This window comes from Phasianus colchicus, chromosome 36 (assembly GCF_987193195.1).
Source record: "Phasianus colchicus chromosome 36, bPhaCol1.hap1.1, whole genome shotgun sequence".
Classification (NCBI taxonomy): domain Eukaryota; kingdom Metazoa; phylum Chordata; class Aves; order Galliformes; family Phasianidae; genus Phasianus; species Phasianus colchicus.
Genome location: NC_143471.1, coordinates 675,033 through 696,260, shown reverse-complemented (window position 1 = coordinate 696,260; position 21,228 = coordinate 675,033). Strand labels below are relative to the sequence as shown.

Genomic DNA, 21,228 nt, shown 5'->3' with positions numbered 1-21,228 from the left:
CGGCTGGGCAAAGGAGACAGCCCTCTCCTGCCTGCCCCTCTGGGCTCCGAGGGCCGGGGGGCAGGAAGCAAAGCTCACCCGTGGCCTCTGCCAGGGCAGCCTGTCACTAACTCCTCTGCTCTTGCCTTTAGGTTTGGAGGCACGTGCCTGCCAGCATGGACGGAGCCTGGGTGGGGACGTGGAGACCTCATCGCCCACGCGGCCTCATCTCAGCCCAGTTCCCCAGCCCCGGGCCCCAGTACTCCATCCCGGGGACAACAGGTACAGCAGCCATCCCCAGGGCGGGGCGCGCATTAGGGACATCACAGGGCAGAGCAGCTCCCGAGCCTTTCCCCGTTCCGGCAGAGCCTCCCACAGACTCAGCTCGGCAGCTGCACAGAGGCGCTCTGGGGGCTCTCGCTATGGAGTGCCTGCACGCGTGGTGCGGGAAGGCCTTTGGAAACTGCTGGCTACAGGCAGCGTGCTGGCCAAAGCTCCGCTCTCTTTTTCCGGTGACTTTGCAAGGCGCTGGCTCAGCCGTTTGCACTCAGGGGCTGACTCTTGTGCGCTGCGAGGCCCCGCACGGCTCGCCTCCGTTGGTCTGGGAGGAAGAAGTCACGTGGGAAGGGAATGTCGGGAGGCCAGGCGCCTAACTGCGCCTAACTGCTCCACAGGAGCTTGAAACGTGCAGCTGCTCAGGGGTGTGCTCTCTTCTGCTTTTCCTCCTAGGTTTTGTGGGCCACAGCCCCACCAAAGCCCGTGCCCCCGCATACACGTTTCGCGGGACCAAACCGCCTGCGGCCGAGAGCTGCGGGCCAGGTCCCTGCTACTTTGTGGAGCCTGCCATCACCAGGAACGGGAAGTACGTGGCTCCGGGCGCCCACCTTTGCGGACGACCCATGACGGAGACCACCGTCACCCCCGGACCCAGTGAGTACCACTTCTGCAGCGCTTCCCCCACACAGGACGAGCACGGGGCGTTTGCCCTGGGTCAGCTCGCGCCCTGATGGAGCTGTAGGTCTTTTGCGAGAGAACACAAACGGCTCTGAGCAGCGATAAACGCCCTCGGAGAAGGACCGCTGCCCAGCACCACGGGCTGAGGGCACAAGGACCCCGCATCCGAAAAGAGCAAAGAGCCATGGGCTGACAGGAGGGACAGCACGGCAGGACATAGTGGCGGGGCACGGAAAAGCGTCCCCGCGTGCTGCCTGGGTCCCCCAGCAATCCTGCAGCTCTTCAGAAGACCGCCCTCAGCGGCCCCACCCGCAGCCCGTTGCTCGGCAGCTGCGAGCCAACCGAGCCTGCCGTGAAGGCGGAGGGGCAGCACCACGGATAGCTCCTATTGGTCGAAGGAGGTGAGGGCGGAGCTCGAGGACGGCCGTATTCTTCGCTATTGGCGGAGAGAGCCGTCAGTGCGGGACGGGGGGCGGGGCCTCGCGGCTAGCGGGGCCGCGTTGAACGCCGCGTTAGGGCGGGGGAACGGAGCGAGGGGGCGGCGGCGGTCGAGGGAAAGCGAGCCGCCGGCTGCGAGGAGAGCGGCGCGAGGTGGGGAGCGGCGCGGGGGCCGTCCTCACCTGTCACCGGGCGCTCAGCCCTCCCTCCTCGCGGCCCCCGGGCTCCGGCCGCGGGCGCGGTCCCTCGCGGTAGCGGCCGGGCTGGGGCTGTGCTTTCGTCTAAGGGGACCCTCGTCCGAGGGAGGGCGGCAGGCAGGCAGGCTGTGCGCGCGGTGCCACCGGCTGTGCGCCGCCGCGCGGACGGATGCCGGCTGCCCTCAGGTAGGTGGGAGCGGGGCGGAGAGGGCAGACCCCGGGAAGGCCGCCTCTGGGCGCGAGGGCTCCCCGCCGCCGTCGCTGCGGCAGGCGGCACCTCGGAGTGGCGCTGCGCGAGGGGGGGAGCGGCTGGGGGCTGCGGTTGGGGGCTGCCTCCGTGCGCGGGGCGGGGGGAGTTGCGAGGGCAGAGCCGCGCGACTCGTCGCTTCGGCTGTGGGGTCCTCCAGCGAAGCCGAGGAGGGTTGGGAAACCCGTTGGCGTGCGGAGAGCTTGTGGCGAGCAGTGTGGAGGTGCTGCGGTGCTGCGGGAGGGAAGTTGTGAGCGGTGCCCTGTCGGTCGCCGCGCCGCGCTGCCGAGGGATGCTGAGCGCGCCCGGCTCCCGCTGTCACCGGCTGCGCGCCGCCCCGCCTGACGGCGCTGCTTCGGCGAGCGCGATTCCCGCTCCCGACAGCGTTCTGCCTTCCGTGAGGGTGTGGAACTATCATTTTTCCCTCATCGCGTTTCAGCCTAAGGGCATCGAATTCATCCTTTCGCATAGTTTTCTGTGTTTGCTTGAAACAACGATAGTGTTCTTAGTGCGTGCGTTTTCTTGCTGAGCTGCAGTTTAAAAAAAAAAAAAAAAAGACAAGCGTTTAATAAGATCTACCTGCCTGGAGTAGGAGCACAAAGCGCCATTTTAACAGGTGGGCTGGGTGGTAGGAGTATGAGCTTTTTCCATTGTGTGGACTTAAACGCTACTTCGAGTTGTGTGGGTGTGCAAGACTGCTGTAATGGATCTTTTCTTGGTTATCTCCTGCAAATAGGTGGTATAGAGGTACTGTTTTATAAGCAAACAACTGAAATTGCCCGTAAGATTTTGATGTTGAGAGAATAGATTTGTTATACTCGTTTAAAGCCAGTGTTATTTTCTGAAAATAAGTTCTCATAGAGCAAATTTAAAGTGGCATGGATCCAATGGAAGGTACAACCAGTTCTTTGGATATAAACGTGTTAAACACCAGAAAGATTGTTTATTCCTCTCATGTCTTGCATGTTTTAAATCAAAGCTGAATGTCTTCTCCTTTACTTGTTAGTGTTTTGCTATACTTCGTGATGCTCAGGGGCTGTTTGACATCTTCTTCTTATTCGCAGCTTCCTTTGATGGGGAGAAGCATGCCATCAATCTTCCTTCTGTAAACAGTGCATCGTTTGTCCTACGTTTCTTGGAGAAACTCTGCCACAGTCTTCAATGCGATAATCTTTTCAGTAGCCAGCCTTTCAGCCCCTACATGGGGTGTGCACATAGTCCCACGGAGTACGGTAGGAACAAACCAGGTACTATCAAACAGCTGTTGTTTACAAGTACTGATATTTTTGATAAGTGTGGTTACTTTATGAAATTTAACATTTTAATCTGCTTTGCTATAACTTTAATTGATTGAAATGAATACTCTTCAGTTCTTAGAGGATTCGTTCCAGAGCACAAGTGCTGTGGCAGGTTGGGATAGCTCATACCACATGTGCAGAAATCATTTTGTTCTGCTAACTCTTTCTTGTGGTCAAGTAGGAAACATATGTATTGTACCACTGGGTTATTAAAAGAACAGACTCAAAACTTCACATTTTGCCTGTTCAATTTATGTTTGAATCATAAAATAACCTTGGAGAAAGATGCTTACTACCTTATAAGAAGGGGCTTGCTCTGAGAGATGATTCAGTTCAGCCTATCCTACAACATTAAATACTCTTTTCTTCCTTCTTTGTTCACCTTGCTCAGTGGCGGCTCCAAAATTTTAAATTCTGCAGCATACAGTCTAGTAGAGAAGGTGGGTTTTGCAGCTGGCTGCTTGTGACATTTTATGTGAGTTTTGGTACTCTGGGGGTATATAGAGTGAGAGGGAAATAACATGCTCAGGGTCTCCCATCAAATGGCTTGCAGTGCTGGTATTACGAGTCCCGGTCCAAGGGTTATCAGGAGCCATAGCTGAGAAAACTTTGACATCAATGCAGTTTCAGTCTTAGAGGTGCTGCTTTAGAAAATAAAGTATTGTGGTGGTTTTGGTATTTCGGTTTTTATTTGTTTTGTTTTGTTTTTTTCCAGTAGAGAAATTGTATTTGTTTCATTTCATCAAATAAAAGTCATTTGCTTTAATACTTTTCAGGAAAGTAGCCTAAATTTGGTAATTTGGATGATGATAGTATAAACTAAGCTGTTACTTCAGCTTTTGAAGTTTGTATTGAATGACCGATTCTATGTGAAATGGATTTGTTACCTGGTGAATGACTTGATGTATGTTTTTGCTTTTGTACTTTGACTTTTCCTGTGAGCATTTTTATACCATAATAAATTGGTGATATCTTTCCTTTTCACAGCAAAAGAAGAAATACATGAAAACGGAAGTGTTAAACGATACTCTCAGGACTCTCCACCATACACAGCTCCCCTTTCCCCTAAGCTTCCGAGGAGTGATGCTCATCCATCTGAAGGTGATTACATTGTGTTGTAATACATATGAGGATTACGTATGATTTTGGTATTTTTAGTCAAAAGGACTGAGTATAGTGTATTTCTCTGGTATGTCTATAGCCCTTGACAGCTGAGAATGGAGATATTTATTGATCAGTGGCATGGATTTTGTGCTTATGGACGATCTACTGCAAGTTCAAGAAGTCTTTCTCCTAAACATGTCAGTCTTTTTTGTGAAATCACTCAGGCAGATAGGTGACATTTGAAGCTTCCTGTATGGCTATTTAGTAGAAAAACAATTCCCTTGAAATGGATTAGGAGATAAATTGGAAGCAACTCTAATAACTCTTGGTTTGGGCTAATGACTGTAAGAGCAAGGATGTGTTTTGATGGTACAGTTTAACTGAATGTATGGCTAGCTGCCCCTAGAAGTTGCTCTGCTCCTGCTCTCCTTGCCTCCTTGTCCGTGTAGTGCATCCCAAGCCTCCCTGCTGATGAGGTGACGAGCTGACCCAGTGAAGCACAGAAAACATTTTGGCAAAGCTAGGAGATATCTGCAGTTAGCTTCTCTGCACTGACTCATCGTGGGCTCAGATGAGCACAGGAATGGGTTGGATAAAATGCAGCAGTGGCAGGGACCAGAGCAGCAGAGCCTCTCTGTGCAGCTGACTCCAGGACAAGGAAGGCTTTTGCCTGTGCCATGGCTGAGGTGCAGTAGCTCGTGCCGATTTGTAGTCTGCCTCAGATGTGAAGTGAAGCGTGTCAGCTTAAACCTCACAGAGAGACTTAGGAAAGAGTGGTTTTACTCTGCTTTTGCTACTTGTCAAACCATGGTAACTTGTTGATGTGACTCATCCCATCTGATACTTTCTATTGCTGTGGTATATTTGCATAATATTTCCAAAGGCTTTTGAGATTAGTCATTTGTTTCTCTTTTTTCTCTTTTTTTTTTTTTTTTTGAGTTACTGGGGTTTTGTCATTTAGCCTCAGTGTGGGCAGAATAATCTTTTTCTATGGAGAGTCATAAGGCCACACTTAAATCAGAAGAGGATATCAAATTAAAATGTTAAAGCTTATTAAAAATGGTTCTTCTTACAATTTAATATAAACACAATGTATTCACTTCAGTGATGTAACCACAACAAATATAAAAATTGTCAATGCAGAGCTTTCTCTGTCTTAAATAGACCCTGGTTTAGGTCTAGAACATCTCTGCAATTAAATCAGATATTTCTAGTAAGCAACTGCGTGAATAGCTGTAAAACACATAATTCTACCTAAATTAAGTTGTTTAAATTGGAGATAAACAGATGTCTTAGACCTGCTTCTCTTATAAGAAATCTCCCTGTAAGTAAGTCGGCACGTGTGTTGTACCCTGATGAGCATTTTGATCCTGGAACCCTTTTATAGATGAAGTTGATGTATTTCTTCAAATTCATTTTAATATCAAAAATGGCAGAATGTTACAGCTAAAGGGATCCATAGCACTTTCACCTAACTAGCGGCAGTGGATGCAAAGCCAACAATTTCTGCACAGGATTATTAGAAAAATGAGTAAGGAGTCATGCCTGTTTCCATTTGCCAGCAGTGTGACAAGCTTGTTTGCTGATGGCACACCCATCATCCTTTGTTTACTTTTATGGGTCTTAATCTGAATTAATTGGTCACAAAAGCCAGGAAATATTTAAATTCTCGTTATTCTTTAGAAACAGAGAGAGTTATGTATGTATATACTACAGTATATAGTATGTACGCATGCATGCATACATGTTTTCATATATACGCTATACTTATGCTTTCATACATATTTTATACGTATATACATACATACATGTATGCATGGCTTTGCAGGTTTTTGCAGGGAAATTACATCATTTTCAAAAGAAGCAAGGATGTCAAAATAAAAATATCTCATGAAGATAGACTACAATGAACCCCTACAACAACTCAGTATGATGTCCCAGAAAGCTCACACAAATGAAAAAATGTTTGAAACCTGGCAGTTACTCAAAGAAACTGCTTCAAGATTGTGAATGAACTATCTGTCCGCACAGAAAAGATAAGGAGTGTAGTACAAGACTAGCCTAGCTGTCACAAACCAGTCCAGGAGCGCAGGCAGGAGGGAAGCAAGCAGAATGGAGAAGTTAGGTTGAGTAACTCTGCAAAACTACAACACTACAGACCAATTGTGAAGGTAACCAGCAACAGTGTGAGAAGTGATGGCTTCAAGCTGCACAGGGAAAGTTCAGGTTGGATATTAGGAAATGTTTCTTCTCAGAAGGAGTGGTGAGGAAGTGGCACAGGCTGCCCAGGGAGGTGGTAGAGTCACCATCCCCGGAGGTGTTCAAGAAATGTATGGATGTGGCATTGAGGAACATGGTTAGTGGGCATGGTGTGATGGGGGATAGTGGGATTTCCACACATTGGGGGAAAAGGTATGAAAAAAGGAATGTGTCATTCGGTACTGCTGGGTTGAGGTGGGTGGTAACATAGAGGCAGATAGGAACACATAGGAAACGGGGAAATATGAGGTATTCTGTAGGGAAAAAAGAAAAAAAAAGAAAAAAGAGATGTGCAATTATGTGCAGAAGAGAACAGTCTGTGGTTCTATGAGTCACAGTCAGACTGTACACAAGGTGACAATATCAAAGTGCCACAATGAGAATGTCATACCACTTAAAAGGATGTGAGAAGACAATCAGAGACTCCACATGAAGTAGCTGTCTCTACACAGCTGTGGAGAAGCTCGGTAGCAGTGGTCTGATGGTCTGCAGAAAGTATGTAGGGCTGAAGAGAGAGAATCCTCTTGTTTGTGTTGGAATCCTGAGTCCGTGCACTGTTCAGGAGCTTTTATGTTCATCCAGACGTTAGATTACAACAGAGCAATGTTGTGAGGATGCTGAGCGTGTCTTTTGTCAGCGTGCAGATGTGTAGCAGTTGCTCACCATCTCTTCCTGTGAGAAGCAAGGTGTTTGCTTTGGACTGTTGCGAGCACCTCAGAGTTTGAGCTGTCCTTCACATGGTGTGTACAAGTAGAAGGAAAGTCAGTTATCTTGTAGGAGTTGTTCTGCTTCCTAACACGTTTATTTGTCATACATTTAATGGTGGTGTTCTAATTGGGACACAAAAAACCCACTATGATCTTGATGATGTACTTCTCCTGAAGGCTAAGAGCCTGACAGTAATTAAGTCATAGTTGCATAAATTTTACCTTTCTGGCTTTATAGTTTAGTTGTATTCTTGTGTATGAGAAAGTAAAACAAAGTCTCCATTATAACATATGCAGGTAGTGTATGTTTGCGTTTAAGCAATAATTAACTAATGAGGTGATAGAATGTGGAAGCAGCAAAAGGGAAGCATTTGCTCATGAGAATGGGGGTGAGAGAGTTCTTAATGCTGTAATACATCTATGAAATGCCCTACAAATACTGTAATTAAGAACAGCAAGCAAATTTGCTTTTTCATCAGTGGAAAATAAATCTGTAGTGAGATCTGCCTTTATTCGGTTATGCAGACAGCTTTATTTTTGGTCTCGAATTTTCCAATATGGGTTATTCTGTTCCTTGAAACTGTAGAAGCTTACAGTTGTCTGTGACTTCTGCAAATGTTACGGTCAGTTAAGCAGGAGGAAAATGTTTTGATTGGAAGAATCCTGCTGAAATTTCAAACTCAACACTTCTGTGTTTGTTGTAGCAATAAAATGTAAGAACTTCATTCTTAGGTGCCAGGTGGGTGCTCTGTGCTGTGTGTGCATTCTTTGTCAGTAGGGCAAAAAATACATGTGTAAACGTGCTCTAGTCTGTTTTCTTGTGAGGTTGAATGGCTGCCTTTAATAATTAGAACTGTACTGAATTTTTGTAATAGTCAGGATTGAGTTAGAAGATCGCTTTCTGACAGAATCTGCTTACAAAGATACTCTGTGTGTTTTATAAAGGCAAGCTGACGTTCTTAAAAGAAGAAATCTTTTACAGCGTGCAAGTTCTTTAAGATATGGTGATGCATTGTGGTTTAACCCAGCAGATCACTGAGCGTCACGTGGCTGTTCATTCACTGCCCCCATCTCAGTGAGATGGAGAGGAGAAATGAGGGAAAAAATGAGATAGAGAAAGAGAAAAGCATAATAATTATGGCATGTATATCTACATATACACACACATACTTGTAATCTAGATTTATAACAACGGATGCGCAAGCAATTGCTCATCTCCTCTTGAGGTCTTGAAACAGTAAACGTTCGGTGCAGAAAGTCTATACCAAATTAACTTGAAAAACTGATGCTTTCCAGCTTCAGGTGAGACAATTATTCATTGATCTTTTGTACATTTCAAGTGTGCAAAAACTCACCTCTGGAAGACTGATATTTGTAGATAAAATTGATATGGCTTACTGGGCTCTGTTAGTGGCTCTTAGATGTAGTAAATTTGATGTTGTTAATGATCTTCTGCATATGGAAGTTCTACTTCTGCTGAATTTACCTGTCATTAACAGCTTGCTGCATTGTGAAATCATTAAATAGCAGCCTTTAACATATTTAACTCTGGTTTTTGAAAAGCTGAACTTCCTAATTGGGACTCATACATGTATGAACCCTTGGTGTCTGGTGCTGACTTGAGAATAAAACTTCAGTTATTACTTACAGGGCCTGCCTTACAGCATAAGATCACATGGCAGTGCCTTCTGCTTTCAGTATTTTACCAGTGCTGTGGTACAACTGGGTCTGGTTAATACCTGTTCAGATACAAGACAGAGTAAGGAAAATGTGTTTATTATTTCAGATCAGCCCTTTTTTACAAGGCATCGATTGGTTACTTGGTGGTGAATGTTGGGTTCTATTGCAGATGTGATGCCATCCATGCAGTAATGGATGGAAATACATTAAAGGAGCAGCATAACAATTTATTTCACAGGGCAAAGGTCAAGAGAGTGCTGATTCCATATTACAAATCTAACAAAACTGAAGTGGCAGAAGCATTCTTTGAAGGCTTAAGCAGATGAGGGATGTTCAGTTTTCTGTTACAAAACCCAAATCAGAGAGCATTGAAATCTGTTGAATTTTGGAATAGTTGAGAGTAAGAATGTGAATTCTGTTTGTAACAGAAAAAAACTTGTTCTCATTCCATCCCTCTACTACTCGCATCTGCTCCACATGTCGAAGTAGGAAAAGAGTCATTTGTTGCTCCGTTAATTGCAAAACTGTATTTGTCAGACACCAATTCTGAATCAGCTCTCATACCTGTTACCGTGCTTTCAATAACAAGACTGCAGTTGGGGTTGGTTTGTAGGGAGGCTAGATGAATTGAAAGGGAGTGGATTGGGATAGTATAGCTGCTGGACAGAAACACCTATTTTAAAAGATGATCATCCTATGAAGTATGCCAGTTTTCCCACCTTGTGTATGTGACCTGAGGAGCTATGTTAAGATAAGCTTAAGATAATGGCAGGACAAGGGGAAATGGCTTTAAGTTGAGGGAGGGAGGATTTAGGTTGAGTATCAGGGGAAGTTCTTTACAGAGTGAATGGTGAGGTGCTGGAACAGGCTGCCCAGAGAAGCTGTGGACACCCCTCTTCCTGGAGGTGTTCAAGGCCAGTTGGATGAGGTCCTGGGCAGCCTGGTCTAATATTTAATAGGGAGGTTGGTGGCCCTGCATATGGTGGAGGGGTTGGAGCTTCATGATCTTTGAGGGTCCCTTCCAACCCAAGCCATTCTACGATTTTCTGATTCTAAGCTCAAATGCTAGTGTCTTGGGAATCAAAGCAGAGTTTCTCTTTGCCATCCCTATTTACAGTTGCTTAACTAGGATCTGTAGTATCAGAAAGAAACCTGGGATATAATTGGAGTAAATGCAATTAAATTCTTCTGTAAAATAGTCAATTTAAAACCCTTTATGTCTTGAGCGATCATGGAAAGAGTGACATAAAATGATTATTTAATGGATGTATTTGGGATCTCTGCTTGATTACTATAAAAAGATTCCTTCATAAGACATTGTATGGAGTTGGCTGATATTTGCTGAAATACTCCTGTTGAAACTTTCTGGTGTGGAATATTGCTTCCAGTATTTCATCATACCTTTAAAAACTTATGAAGTTTCAATCTACAAGTTTTGGACTCCTTCATAGTGCTTTTCTGTAGCCATTTGAAGTATTACTTCTGCCTTTCAGTCTTGCACTGAGACTTCATTTGGTGGTCTCATTCTCTACTGATCTAATTTTCTCATTTGTTTCCTTTAATATTATAGTGCTTATCATTGATTGTGTCTGTTAGTACCTCTGAAATTCTATAGAAAGATGGCTATTGCTTTCCTTTTAGCAAGTTGCTGCAGCTACTTCAAGCCGACAAATAAAAGTTTGCTTTCTCCAAAAACCTCAGTAGCCACTGCTTTGCTTTTTTGATACAGATCAAACTAGAAAGTTTATCATTATTGTCTTGAGGATTGTGTACTTGAAAGAGAAGGGCTTGTGGACTTAAAAGCTTCTTTTTGCCACAAGTGTTGTGTTTAATAGAAGATGTTATGGTGGATTGCATGTCTTGCTTTACTGAATTCACTAAGTAGGGAACCGGTTCTCTGGGTGTCTTTGTTCCACTTTGGGATAATGTTGCCTGAAGATCATAACTGTGAAACACACCTCAAGTTCTTCACTAAACTCCAGTTTTATACAGACTTCAGGAGAGAGAATGTAATTGCTAATAGAACAAGTTAAACGTGCTTAAAAAGCTCTCTGTGTGTTTTTTGTTGCTGTTGTTTGTTTGTTTGTGGAAAATACTCTTCCTTTATTTAATTCTGGAATTTTCCCAAGAAATTATTGGAAGTTGTCATATAAGAAGAGTAATAAAGAGCATATTCTAGGAACTTGTTTCACAGATTGTACCAGTTACCCCCAAGAATATGCTGCTCCACTAGCATATGTTTTATCACTTTCATAGAGTAATTTTCAAGATGGTAATGTGGAGTTTACACTTCTGTGAACCTGTTAGCTATATTTTCCAGCTCTTAACTCTCTTGCCAAAGCAGCATTTGTTTCATGCAGATTTTTGCATCAGGCTTCCAACTTCTTCCTCAGGCTAGATGTTGGCCTAGTGCAAGTGGAGCTGAGAACATACAATGATGAGAGAATGGAGTGGTGTTCCCACTGATGTTTAACGACTCGTAGTTGCAGCATTGTGATCAGACTGTATTGTGTTAGTGTGCATGTGAGTCTAGGATTTACAGCCTTCTGCAGCTCTGCATGTAGTCTCTTCAGTTTTTTGTGATGGCTATTGTCTCTGAACATATGGAGATCTACAGATGATAATTGTCCTCTTGCATATGAAGTTAGAGACTCCCTCTACTGTGTAGAACAAATTAAACATTTGCTAGTTAACATGAGAGGTTTTTTTATGTTAAAAAATTCTTTTTATATTTATAAAAAATAGAAACATAATGCACTCCTAAACAAATTCTCAGAAGATAACCATTAAGAAAGATAATGAAAATGCTTGACTGAGATTGCATATGTGTTAATGCTAATATCAGACAATGAAAAAAAAATCAAACCTTATGTCCACATCCTGCTCATAATATTTAACATATACAGCTGAGATGATTTATGGAAGACTGTCTCAAACTTGTCTATTAGACATTTTACTGGAAATTTTTTAATGTAGTAAAGGACCAGTGATTACTTGAGAATGACTATTCTTCAGTAAGTCTTGTCTCACAGGAGACTTGTTAACAGGCTTGGAGCTTGTTATTATCTTCAAGAGAACATAGCAAGGAATTAAATAACAAAGCTACAAAGCCCATCGTTTTGAACAGATTGATGCTTTTGTTTTCTGTAGCAGAAACGTTATGTATAGAAGAAAACAGCACTTCCAAAGAGCATCGCTTTTCTGAGAACTCTATGGATTCTGCACTTAATTCAGTAAATCTGTCAAGCCCAGCCCATCGAAATTCCACTGAATATCGTACTTCGGGGAGTGCAGCATATTACAGGAATTCCTTTCAGCCAGTGACTGCTACCTCAAATTCAGCCCCGATCCTGCGCCGGCTGTCATTGAGCTCTGCTGGGAACAGCAGTTACTGTGAAGTCAGTAGGAATCGAATACAGAGGAGGATTGAAGGTATGCTATATGCCTGAACTTTCCAAAGTATGTAACAGCTTTTATGAACATGCAAAGTCCGTGAGTTATGAACAAAGAAGTTCTTTGCCACAGAAAATACGTTACATATGGAGTGAGATGTTGTGCTGTTGCCAAGCACATCAGGCTTGCTAATGTAACTTCAAATGCAGAACTTAAGCGTGCTAGAACTAATACCATGGTACAAGCCAGAGGAGTCTTGTCTGCTGCTCTTTCCTCTCACTGCTGTCGTGGACCCTGCAACAGGCTGGATTGGACAGTGCTGGTTAAACACAGCTTGTTTCCTGAGCATTTTATCAATTATTTCTGTATTGCTGATATACAGATATAGGGTTTTTTCCTGTTCCTCTGCACAGTTGAATTTCCATTTGCCACTTTCCCAGATACTGGCATCTTGGGACCTGGGAACCAAACACAAGTCAAACTAATCCCTCTAGGTATGTCATAATGCTGGTTTTTATGTTGCTGTAATTATCTGCAGTTGTATAGAGTATTTAAGACAAATGGAACTGTTTGGTATTACGGTTTGGTACATGAAAGAAAATAAAACATCCTTTATTTTAATATATGACAAAGAATGAATAATAAAAGCCTATTGTTAAGAATGTCATATGTAAAATGAAATGTGTTAGTCCTGTACAGACTAGTGATACTTCTTTTCACAATATTCTTACGCTGAAAGCTGCAAGTTCCACAACTGGACCAGATCTGAATTCACTTAAAAGGGAACCTTCAAGAATATTGAATAAGGGGGTGGTGATGGTTTACCAAAGCAAATGGTGATGTGGCAAGTTCTGTGATTGACTTATGGTTCCAGTCTGCACAGATACAAAGCTCCAAGGCCAAAATTTTGCTAGAAGAAGTGAAGTCAATCACATTCTCTTCTCATGAATACTATTTACATTTTGTAAAAACAATTGAGAAGCAAAAACATCTGTGAACTGATCGGTGAACTGTCACCCAGTCATAACAACATTCACACAGTATTACATAATCTTGTATACACCTAAAATACATTGGGAATTTCCCTCAAGAAGCATTGATCAGTTTTTATCTTTCTGCCATTCAACAAGACCTGGACAGGGTGGAAAGGGAGAGAAAAAACCTTATGAGGTTCAACAAGGGCAAGTGCAGAGTCCTACATCTGGGGAAGAGTAACTGCATGTATCAGTACAGGTTAGGGTCTGACTTGCTGGAAAGAAGCACTGCAGAGAAAGGCCTGGGTGTCCCTGTAGACAGCAGGGTGACCACAAACCAGCAATGTGGCCTTGTGGTCAAGAAGGCCAATGGTATCCTGGGATGCATTAAAAAGAATGTGGCCAGCAGGTTGAGTGAGGTGATCTCCCCTCTCTTCTCTACCTCGGTGAGGCCACATCTGGAGTGCTGTGTCCAGTTCTGGGCTCCTCACTTCAAGAAATACAGAACTTCTGGAGAGAGCCCAGTGGAGGGCCACAGAGATGATGAGGGGCCTGGAGCATCTCCTGTATGAGGAAAGGCTGAGACCTGGGGCTGTTCAGCCTGAAGAAGAGAAGGCTGAGAGAGGATATTATCAATGCTTATAAATACCAAAAGGGAGGGAGTCAAGCAGATGGGGCCAGGCTCTTGCCTGTGGAGCCCAATGACAGAACAAGGAGCAGGGGACACAAACTGGAATAAATGACGTTCCATTTGAACACAAGGAAGAACTTCTTTACTGTGAGGGTGACAGTGCCCAGGAACAGACTGCCCAGAGAGGTGGTGGAGTCTCCTCTGGAGATATTCAAAACTCATCTGGACGTTTTCCTGTAACTTACTGTAGGGAACCAGCTTTGTTAGACTCAATGACTTGCAGAGATTCTTTCCAACCACTGCAGTTCCCCCTTGAGAAAATGTCTTTCTCCAATTTTTCAGTTTAAAAGGAAATTACATCCTAATTCAAAAAGTCTTGTTTATTTTTAGGAAGAGACAGATCTCTTGGTAAATAGACGGAACAGTCTGTCTGAGCTTTCATAATACCTTTACTGAAGAACTGATTAGAATTTCTCCAACACATACATATGAGAGTTTACCTGATAAGACACATCTAGAATGACCACAAATCCATTTCCTATCTTCTGAAAGCAAAGTATTATTTACTAACCAGCTAACTGCAGGAGAAGACTCTTAACAGAATAGAAATTTATGTTCTTAACATGCTCCTTTTTGAAGAAAATGGTAGAAAAGAAAGAAGTGAGGAATAGAGGATACTTAAACCAACCTGGATCCACTAGAAAACTTCAAAGTAGGGACAGTTACAAAAGCTCAGCTATCCCATTGAGGGAGTAAGCACAAAAAGAAAGACTGAAGCCTTTAGCTAGCAGTTTGTCAGAAAACAGTCTTAAATATGCGCAAGGGTGGAAAGAGACTTCCTATTTCCTTAAATGCAAGCAGATTGAAACAGTTTCTTTTGATTTCTGTATCTATGATTTTCATAAGCAGTTACAAGAACGGTGTTCTCAGATTGGATATTATGAGTAAATGCTTGTGTTGCATTTAAGGAAATAATAAACAGCAACTATTTCTCATCCAAGAAAAAGACAAACACGTAAACTGAATGAGCAGCTTATATACAATCCATAGGCTTGTGGATTGTGGATACCTTTGACCTGCCTCATACCTCTGAGGAATGCTGACAGATTAAAATCTTTTTTGCACTAGGTTGCATTTTATATTTTTTAAAATGTTGAAATCTTCTGATTTATGCCTTTTTCTCCTTTACTTTCCACCAAAGTCAAAACTAATCTCAGCCTTGCAGGCACAGCAGAGGTGCATGAAGCTATTCAGACTAAAGATGCAGGCACAAATGAAGGAAGCCTGGGGAGTTGAGCTCTATCAACTGATGCCAGCCCTGTGCAAATTCTCCCCGCATTCTGCTGAATGCTGGGATTTCATAAACGTTGGGCACTAACAGTTTCTTTAACCCAAGGTTATCATGTTAGAATGTTAAGAGTCCCACAGCCCTAAAATGCTTCTTTGAAAATAACACGTGAAGAAAGTGTTTTCTGCTGACTACTAGACTGATGATAATGGTTAGCATTGAAACTTTCATTCTTCCATACAGTTTTTGGTAAGGCTTCTCCAGGCAAGATTCCTCCCCCACCCCCATAAAAAATTATACAAGAATGTAATGAAATGGATGTAAAAGACAGAACAGCTTTTTTAAATACCGCTATTATTTTGGCTTCTCATGGAAAACCAGCATTACTGCAACTGTCTTTGTTTTAAATAATCTGGGCTTCATTTCATCCTGTTGTACTACTACAGTAACATTAATCCCTATCATTTTACAATTTGACACCATTGTTTAATTTCAACCACAGATATAAAATAGAATTAAGAAATAATGAAGTAGCCATATTTTCTGATACTGAAAAATCACTACTCCTTCCAGTTTCAAATCACAATCTTCTTCCAATTCTATTTCACTTATTTTCCTTATTTTCATTTAAACCTAAAAATTGGGAAATAAAAATAAAGCTATTTAATAAATGGTATAATAGCGCATTGGACAGCTACCAGTATGCTTAATCACTTTTTATAGCTTAATTTTGATGCTTGAAATACAAGTGACAACGAAGTAGAAAAAACAGAAAGACAAATTGTGCTTTATGATACTGATGTTCCTCTTTTATGAGACTGCTGCTGCCATAAATGCAGAGACTAGCAAGATGCACGTAGCTAAACCGTTTTCTGAACTGTTTGTATTAATAACGTAACACTCCTTCCCTGGGTACCTGGTAAACCAAGACAAGTAAAGCTTATGGGAAGTACTTCTGTGTTTTAAACATGCATCAATATATTACAGTCTTATCTGACTCTTCCATTTTTTAATTTCAAATCTGAGCATCAAAACAGCATGATTTACTAAACTTCAGAAAGCACAATTCAGACTTCAACTCAGAAATCTCAACTTTTGCAGCTGATACAATCTATTTCCTTCTGCCAGAAACCTTTAGCACTTCCTTTTTTTTTTTTTCCTCTAATCTGGCACTTTGACAATTTGTTTTTGGCTAGACCTTGTTGTGACTATTCTTATCAACAGACAGGTGCTTTTTTCCTATCGTGTAAGAAAAAAAAAAAAAGAAAAAAATCAATCATAAAATAACCCAAGTCGGAAGGGACCCACAAGGATCATGGAGTCCAACCCCTGGCTCCACTCAGCACCACCCAAAATCAAACCCAACGTCTGAGAGTTCTGAACTCCAGCACTTGGGCCGTGCCCACAGCCCTGTGCATCCCGTTCCATGCCCACCGCCCTGTGGTGCAGCCCCTTTCCCTGAGCCCCAGCTGCCCTCCCCTGACACAGCTCCATGCCGTTCCCTCGGGCCCTGTCGCTGTCACACAGAGCAGAGCTCAGCGCTGCCCCTCTGCTCCCTGTGAGGAGCTGCAGCCGCCATCAGGCCTCCCCTCAGCTCCTCTGCTCTGCGCTGAGCCAACCTCAGCTCCTCCTGGTATGTGTTGACCTCTAAAAAAAAGCCCCACTTTAAACCTGGACAGACTTGTCAAGCAGGTTTCTTCGAGCGAAACTCTTCAGGTGGAACTTGGTTTCAGATTAATACATCTAAATTCAGATATCTGCACATGAGTTAGGTGTTCAAGCTACTATTACAGTCAGCAGAGCTGGAGATCCCCGAGCTACCATTAGCTCCAGAAATTACCGTGTTCCCCTAACAATAACATTTAAGAACCCCTAGATATCTGCAGCACTCCCATGGTGTTGGCAGAAATGGCAGAGAATTTATAGAGATGCATACCTCCTCAAGCAGAAAGCAGAGGTTACTAAGGCACACTACCCCAGGTATCACCAATAGCAGTAGAAGCTTGTGCTTAGGCAACTCAAGTACACCTTTCACCCCCCACACGAATATTAAACATTACCATCATAGCATCCCCCCCCCCCTTTTTTTTTTCTTTCTTTCCTTTTAAATTGTCTTTATCTCAGGCCCACGAGATGCATGGAAATCACATTTGGATTTTCCAGTCATGAGTAAAAACAGATTTTTAGAAACATTTTTGTGCTGTTGTTTTTGTTTCTAAACTAAATAAAAAAGAAATTAATTCACAATTGTCTCCATTTATTATTGATATTTAAGTTTTGAATTGAAATCTGCTTTTTCCCATTCTGGGCATGCCAAGTAGTATAACACTGTCTTGTCCATGCAATTTAATATGTAAAGAGTAAACGTTTTGCCTGGTAAACTGGCCACAACTCACTGTATTTTTTGCTATCCAACAATTTGTCTACAGTAACTTCGAGTTTCCCATTCCAAGTCCTTCATATGATATCTCCTTTTTCTCCCAAGTAGTAATAAGGGTCAGAAATACTACTTTCATTTTTCAGAATTTTAGTAATAGTATTTAGTATTTAGATTGTTCCCTAGGGAAGGGATGATTGAACAGGAAACAGCACAACACCTGTATTTTATAGCCTTTGTTCCTTGGTTACTTTTTTGATTAAGATAACTATATACATACTATAATATGGAAGGGGGGTGAAGGGGGAGGAGGGAATTATTTTTCCCCAACAATGTATTTTTGTAAATGCTGTAACATTTTTGCTCTTTCACGTTTTCCCTCCTGCCCTCAGACTCATTTTTGCTGACAACCCTGTGCTCTCAAAGCCATGTTCTAGGCTAATATTATAACAGGGAAGCTCTCTATAGGTGCAGTTAGCTTATTAACATTACAGGGATTATTAACATTACATTCTATTTTTTTCTCTCCAAAGCATTCATAGTTGCTTTCATGTTTAAACTTGTGTCTTTCTGTAAGGGTTGATCAGGAAATCACTTTAATTTCTGTATTTTTACGAATCTAGGCGTTCCTAAAATAGTTGGTGGATTACATGAGCAATGTGGGTAGGAAATAAATGTATTATTACCCTGAATTTGAGATAGATCTGTTCAAGGCTTTCTTCTGTACAGTACTGCAGCCTTCACAAAGCCCTGCTCACAGTATGTATAGTTTGATTACCGCTTTTTTTCTTTATGTATTTTGCATAGTACATAACAGTAATGAAGAATAAGATATAAGATAAGCATGTACAGTAGAAATAAAGTGCAATGATTCTTCTTGGACAGATGTGCAACTTCTGAGATGTCTGTAGGACAAATTCCAGCTTTTGAAAAGCATAGCACAGCTAACAGTTCTGTAGAGTGTCTATAAACTCCTCTTTCTGGTTTATTTGGATGTGAATTTTCTGCTTGCTTGTTTTGTTTGTTAGTTGATTACATTCTGTTGCCTGTGACATTAAAGCAAAATCTACATATGTAGATTTGGTAGTGTTAGAGGTTTACCACTAAACTGTGGCATGCTAGTTTAATCTGATGATTCACTTCTGAGAATATAAAAACAGAAGTGAACTTTGCTTTCAGATGAATTATTTAAATTTCTTCCGCTCTTCAAAAACAGAATCAGTTTCACTTATGAAATCAACATGGATGTTTATGTTTCTTACAAAAAAACTTTTATTCTTCTAGTTTTGAACCTGATTTAGCATGAAAAATACTAAGCTGAAACTACTATTTTTGTTAACCACGTTTATGTTAATGGCACTTAAGCAATCCAACCGGGATCAAAGCTCCATTGTAGGAACTGTGCAGATGCATAGCAGTAGACATATCCTGCCCTAAAGAAAAAGCAAAAATAAATAACATAATGAAATGGAACACAAAGTAATTGGTAAAGTTATAAGAAGCATCATAGGGGGAAAAAAAAATAGATGGACAAAGAATAAAAAAGAGGTTTGAGACAAAAATAAAAATGTTCTTACTGTCAGATTTCAGAAGTTGTACAAGGAAAAGGAGTAAAAAATTAAATTTATACAACGAGGATGTCCAGAAAATCTAAGAAGTTAATCTTGATTTTACATTGAACAAAAATAGAATGAATAAAAATCCTTAGGTCTCACAAATACGTATGTTATGATCATAAATGCACCATTAAGAGTCTTTCAACATCTTCTTAAGCAATTTATTCATTTTGTCTTTAGAGGGTAACAATGTGGAGCAAAAAAGTTTTGCAGTCCTCTGTGATAGAACAAGTGGCAGCAAACCTTTGAGGAGAATGAGTAAGATGGATGGCCTTAAACAGTTTTTGCTTTTATTAATGGAGCCTGATTTGTTTTCACAGAAATGAGGCAAATAATAAACATACACAAAAAGGAGAGTAGGAGATAGAAGGACAACAAGAAAAAAAAAATGGAGTGTCAAATTTTCTCCCAAATGGACTTGCAAGAGTTGACAGTGACTTACTAGAGCATTAATTTCTTCTTTACAGCTTTATTCAGGTCTAAGACAGAAAAAAAGAACATGCACACGAGTCTTCCAATCCATATTTTCTATGTTATTTAAAGTAATAAGGTTATGTATGGTATTTTATGTTGGTTTCATTTACATTTGCAGGTACTAAAATCTAACAAGTTTCTCAAAACCTGTAACAGAAAAATGCTGAGAAGAATCAAATTTATTGCTCTCTCTCTTCACATACATTGGGCTTATGATCCTCCCACTTCAGTGGCTGCTCTTCCATGTATTACTGAGTGCAATCATGTACAAATATAAGATAAACATTTTCTTTAAAGTATTTATAGTATGTTGCGCTCAAATAAATATTTGAGAAAATAAAGAAATAACCTGACAGCTATTAATCAGAGTTCGATTGCCTTTAATATATGATCCATCCTGATATAGCAATTATTGTTGTTTTAGTAAATGCATTACCTCACTTTTACAGGTTTATTTTCAGCCAGTATATATATCCTTTTGCTCAACACAACAGAGAACTTTCCAATAGCCAAAAAACATTCTGCCTTTAAATTAAATTAATCTTCTTGGAAATATTACTCTTCCAACTCTCCTGTTCTGTATGTCAGCTACTGCTCAAAGCTGTCTACTGTTCCTCCTGTTAACCATACAGTTATTAAAACTTGGTATATGAATACCTTTTCATCATATTTATCCACAATAAATGAATGAGACTTCTCCCCATAGAATCTTTCTATGAAACTTTCCATCCCTCTGTCTTTCTGCTAAATCTCAAATAATCTGAACTGCAGTTCATTTAGATATTAGACCTCAGGTTCAGATAACATCCTTGAGGTAATAAAATGTAATTGTCTGACAGATCTAAAGTGATATTTTTCCTGTAGAAAATTCCATGGGGCACTTACACTGAAACTGAGAAGTGTTTTTCCTTCTCTTGCTGAGTGAGGGTTTAAATAGGAAATGCATATACACAGAGCAAAATTTGGAAGGTAACATTTCCCATCAGGTCTTTTCAGTATTACAGAGCAAGAAAAAGATTTTTAAGACTTGCATGTGCTGATTAAGGTGATTGAATTTTTTCTACTATTATTTTCCTTTTAGTTTAGCAATAAAGAAATACATTAAAAAAATGCAGTAGGGGAAAGATCTGCCCATGGATTCGTTGTATTTGTGCATATCTAAATAGCAGTACAGGCATCTTGTCATCCCAAGGACACCATGGAGTATTCATATAGTATAAAGAGAGATGATGGGGATTTTCTAATAACTAAATTGGAAATCAGAAATGTTACTTTTTTTTTTTTTTTTTTTTTCCCAATTTACCAGTTTGCAAGCAATGCCTCCTTTTCCATAAAGACAGCTCTTCAAGAAAGCCCATTTCTAACACTCACAGACCTGTGCAGAACACCGTTTTTCATAGATGACAGACAGTAACTTTACAATAACATCAGCCATTTCTTTCAACACTGTCACAAATACCATTCAACAACAAATAGCATTCAACTAGGCCTCAACTTCCTAATTTCATTGAAGCCTGTATACCTTTCATTCAGTGTTAACATTACTTGAAACAAAGTGTTTGGACGTTACATTATATTATCCTCAGTTCATCGTGTTGTAGCAGATCTAATC

General features: G+C 41.4%; 1 protein-coding gene across 7 annotated transcripts; it reads left to right on the top strand.

Annotated features, from left to right (window-relative positions):
- Window position 1: 1 nt before the first annotated feature.
- LOC149913521 (sex comb on midleg-like protein 2) lies at window positions 2-19,862 on the top strand. Of its 7 annotated transcripts, none has more exons than XM_090129381.1 (5): window positions 2-261; window positions 709-909; window positions 2,880-3,062; window positions 4,101-4,214; window positions 19,735-19,862. In XM_090129381.1, the coding sequence occupies exons 1-5, from the start codon at window positions 156-158 to the stop codon at window positions 19,746-19,748; spliced, it is 618 nt and encodes a 205-aa protein (XP_089985507.1). In that variant the 5' UTR covers window positions 2-155; the 3' UTR covers window positions 19,749-19,862. The 7 variants fall into 7 exon arrangements, 5 of the variants coding, with proteins under 5 accessions (XP_089985507.1, XP_089985505.1, XP_089985504.1 ...); XM_090129379.1 differs by lacking the exon at window positions 19,735-19,862 and adding an exon at window positions 12,017-13,984; XM_090129378.1 differs by lacking the exon at window positions 19,735-19,862 and adding an exon at window positions 12,014-13,984.
- The last annotated feature ends 1,366 nt before the right edge of the window (window positions 19,863-21,228 follow it).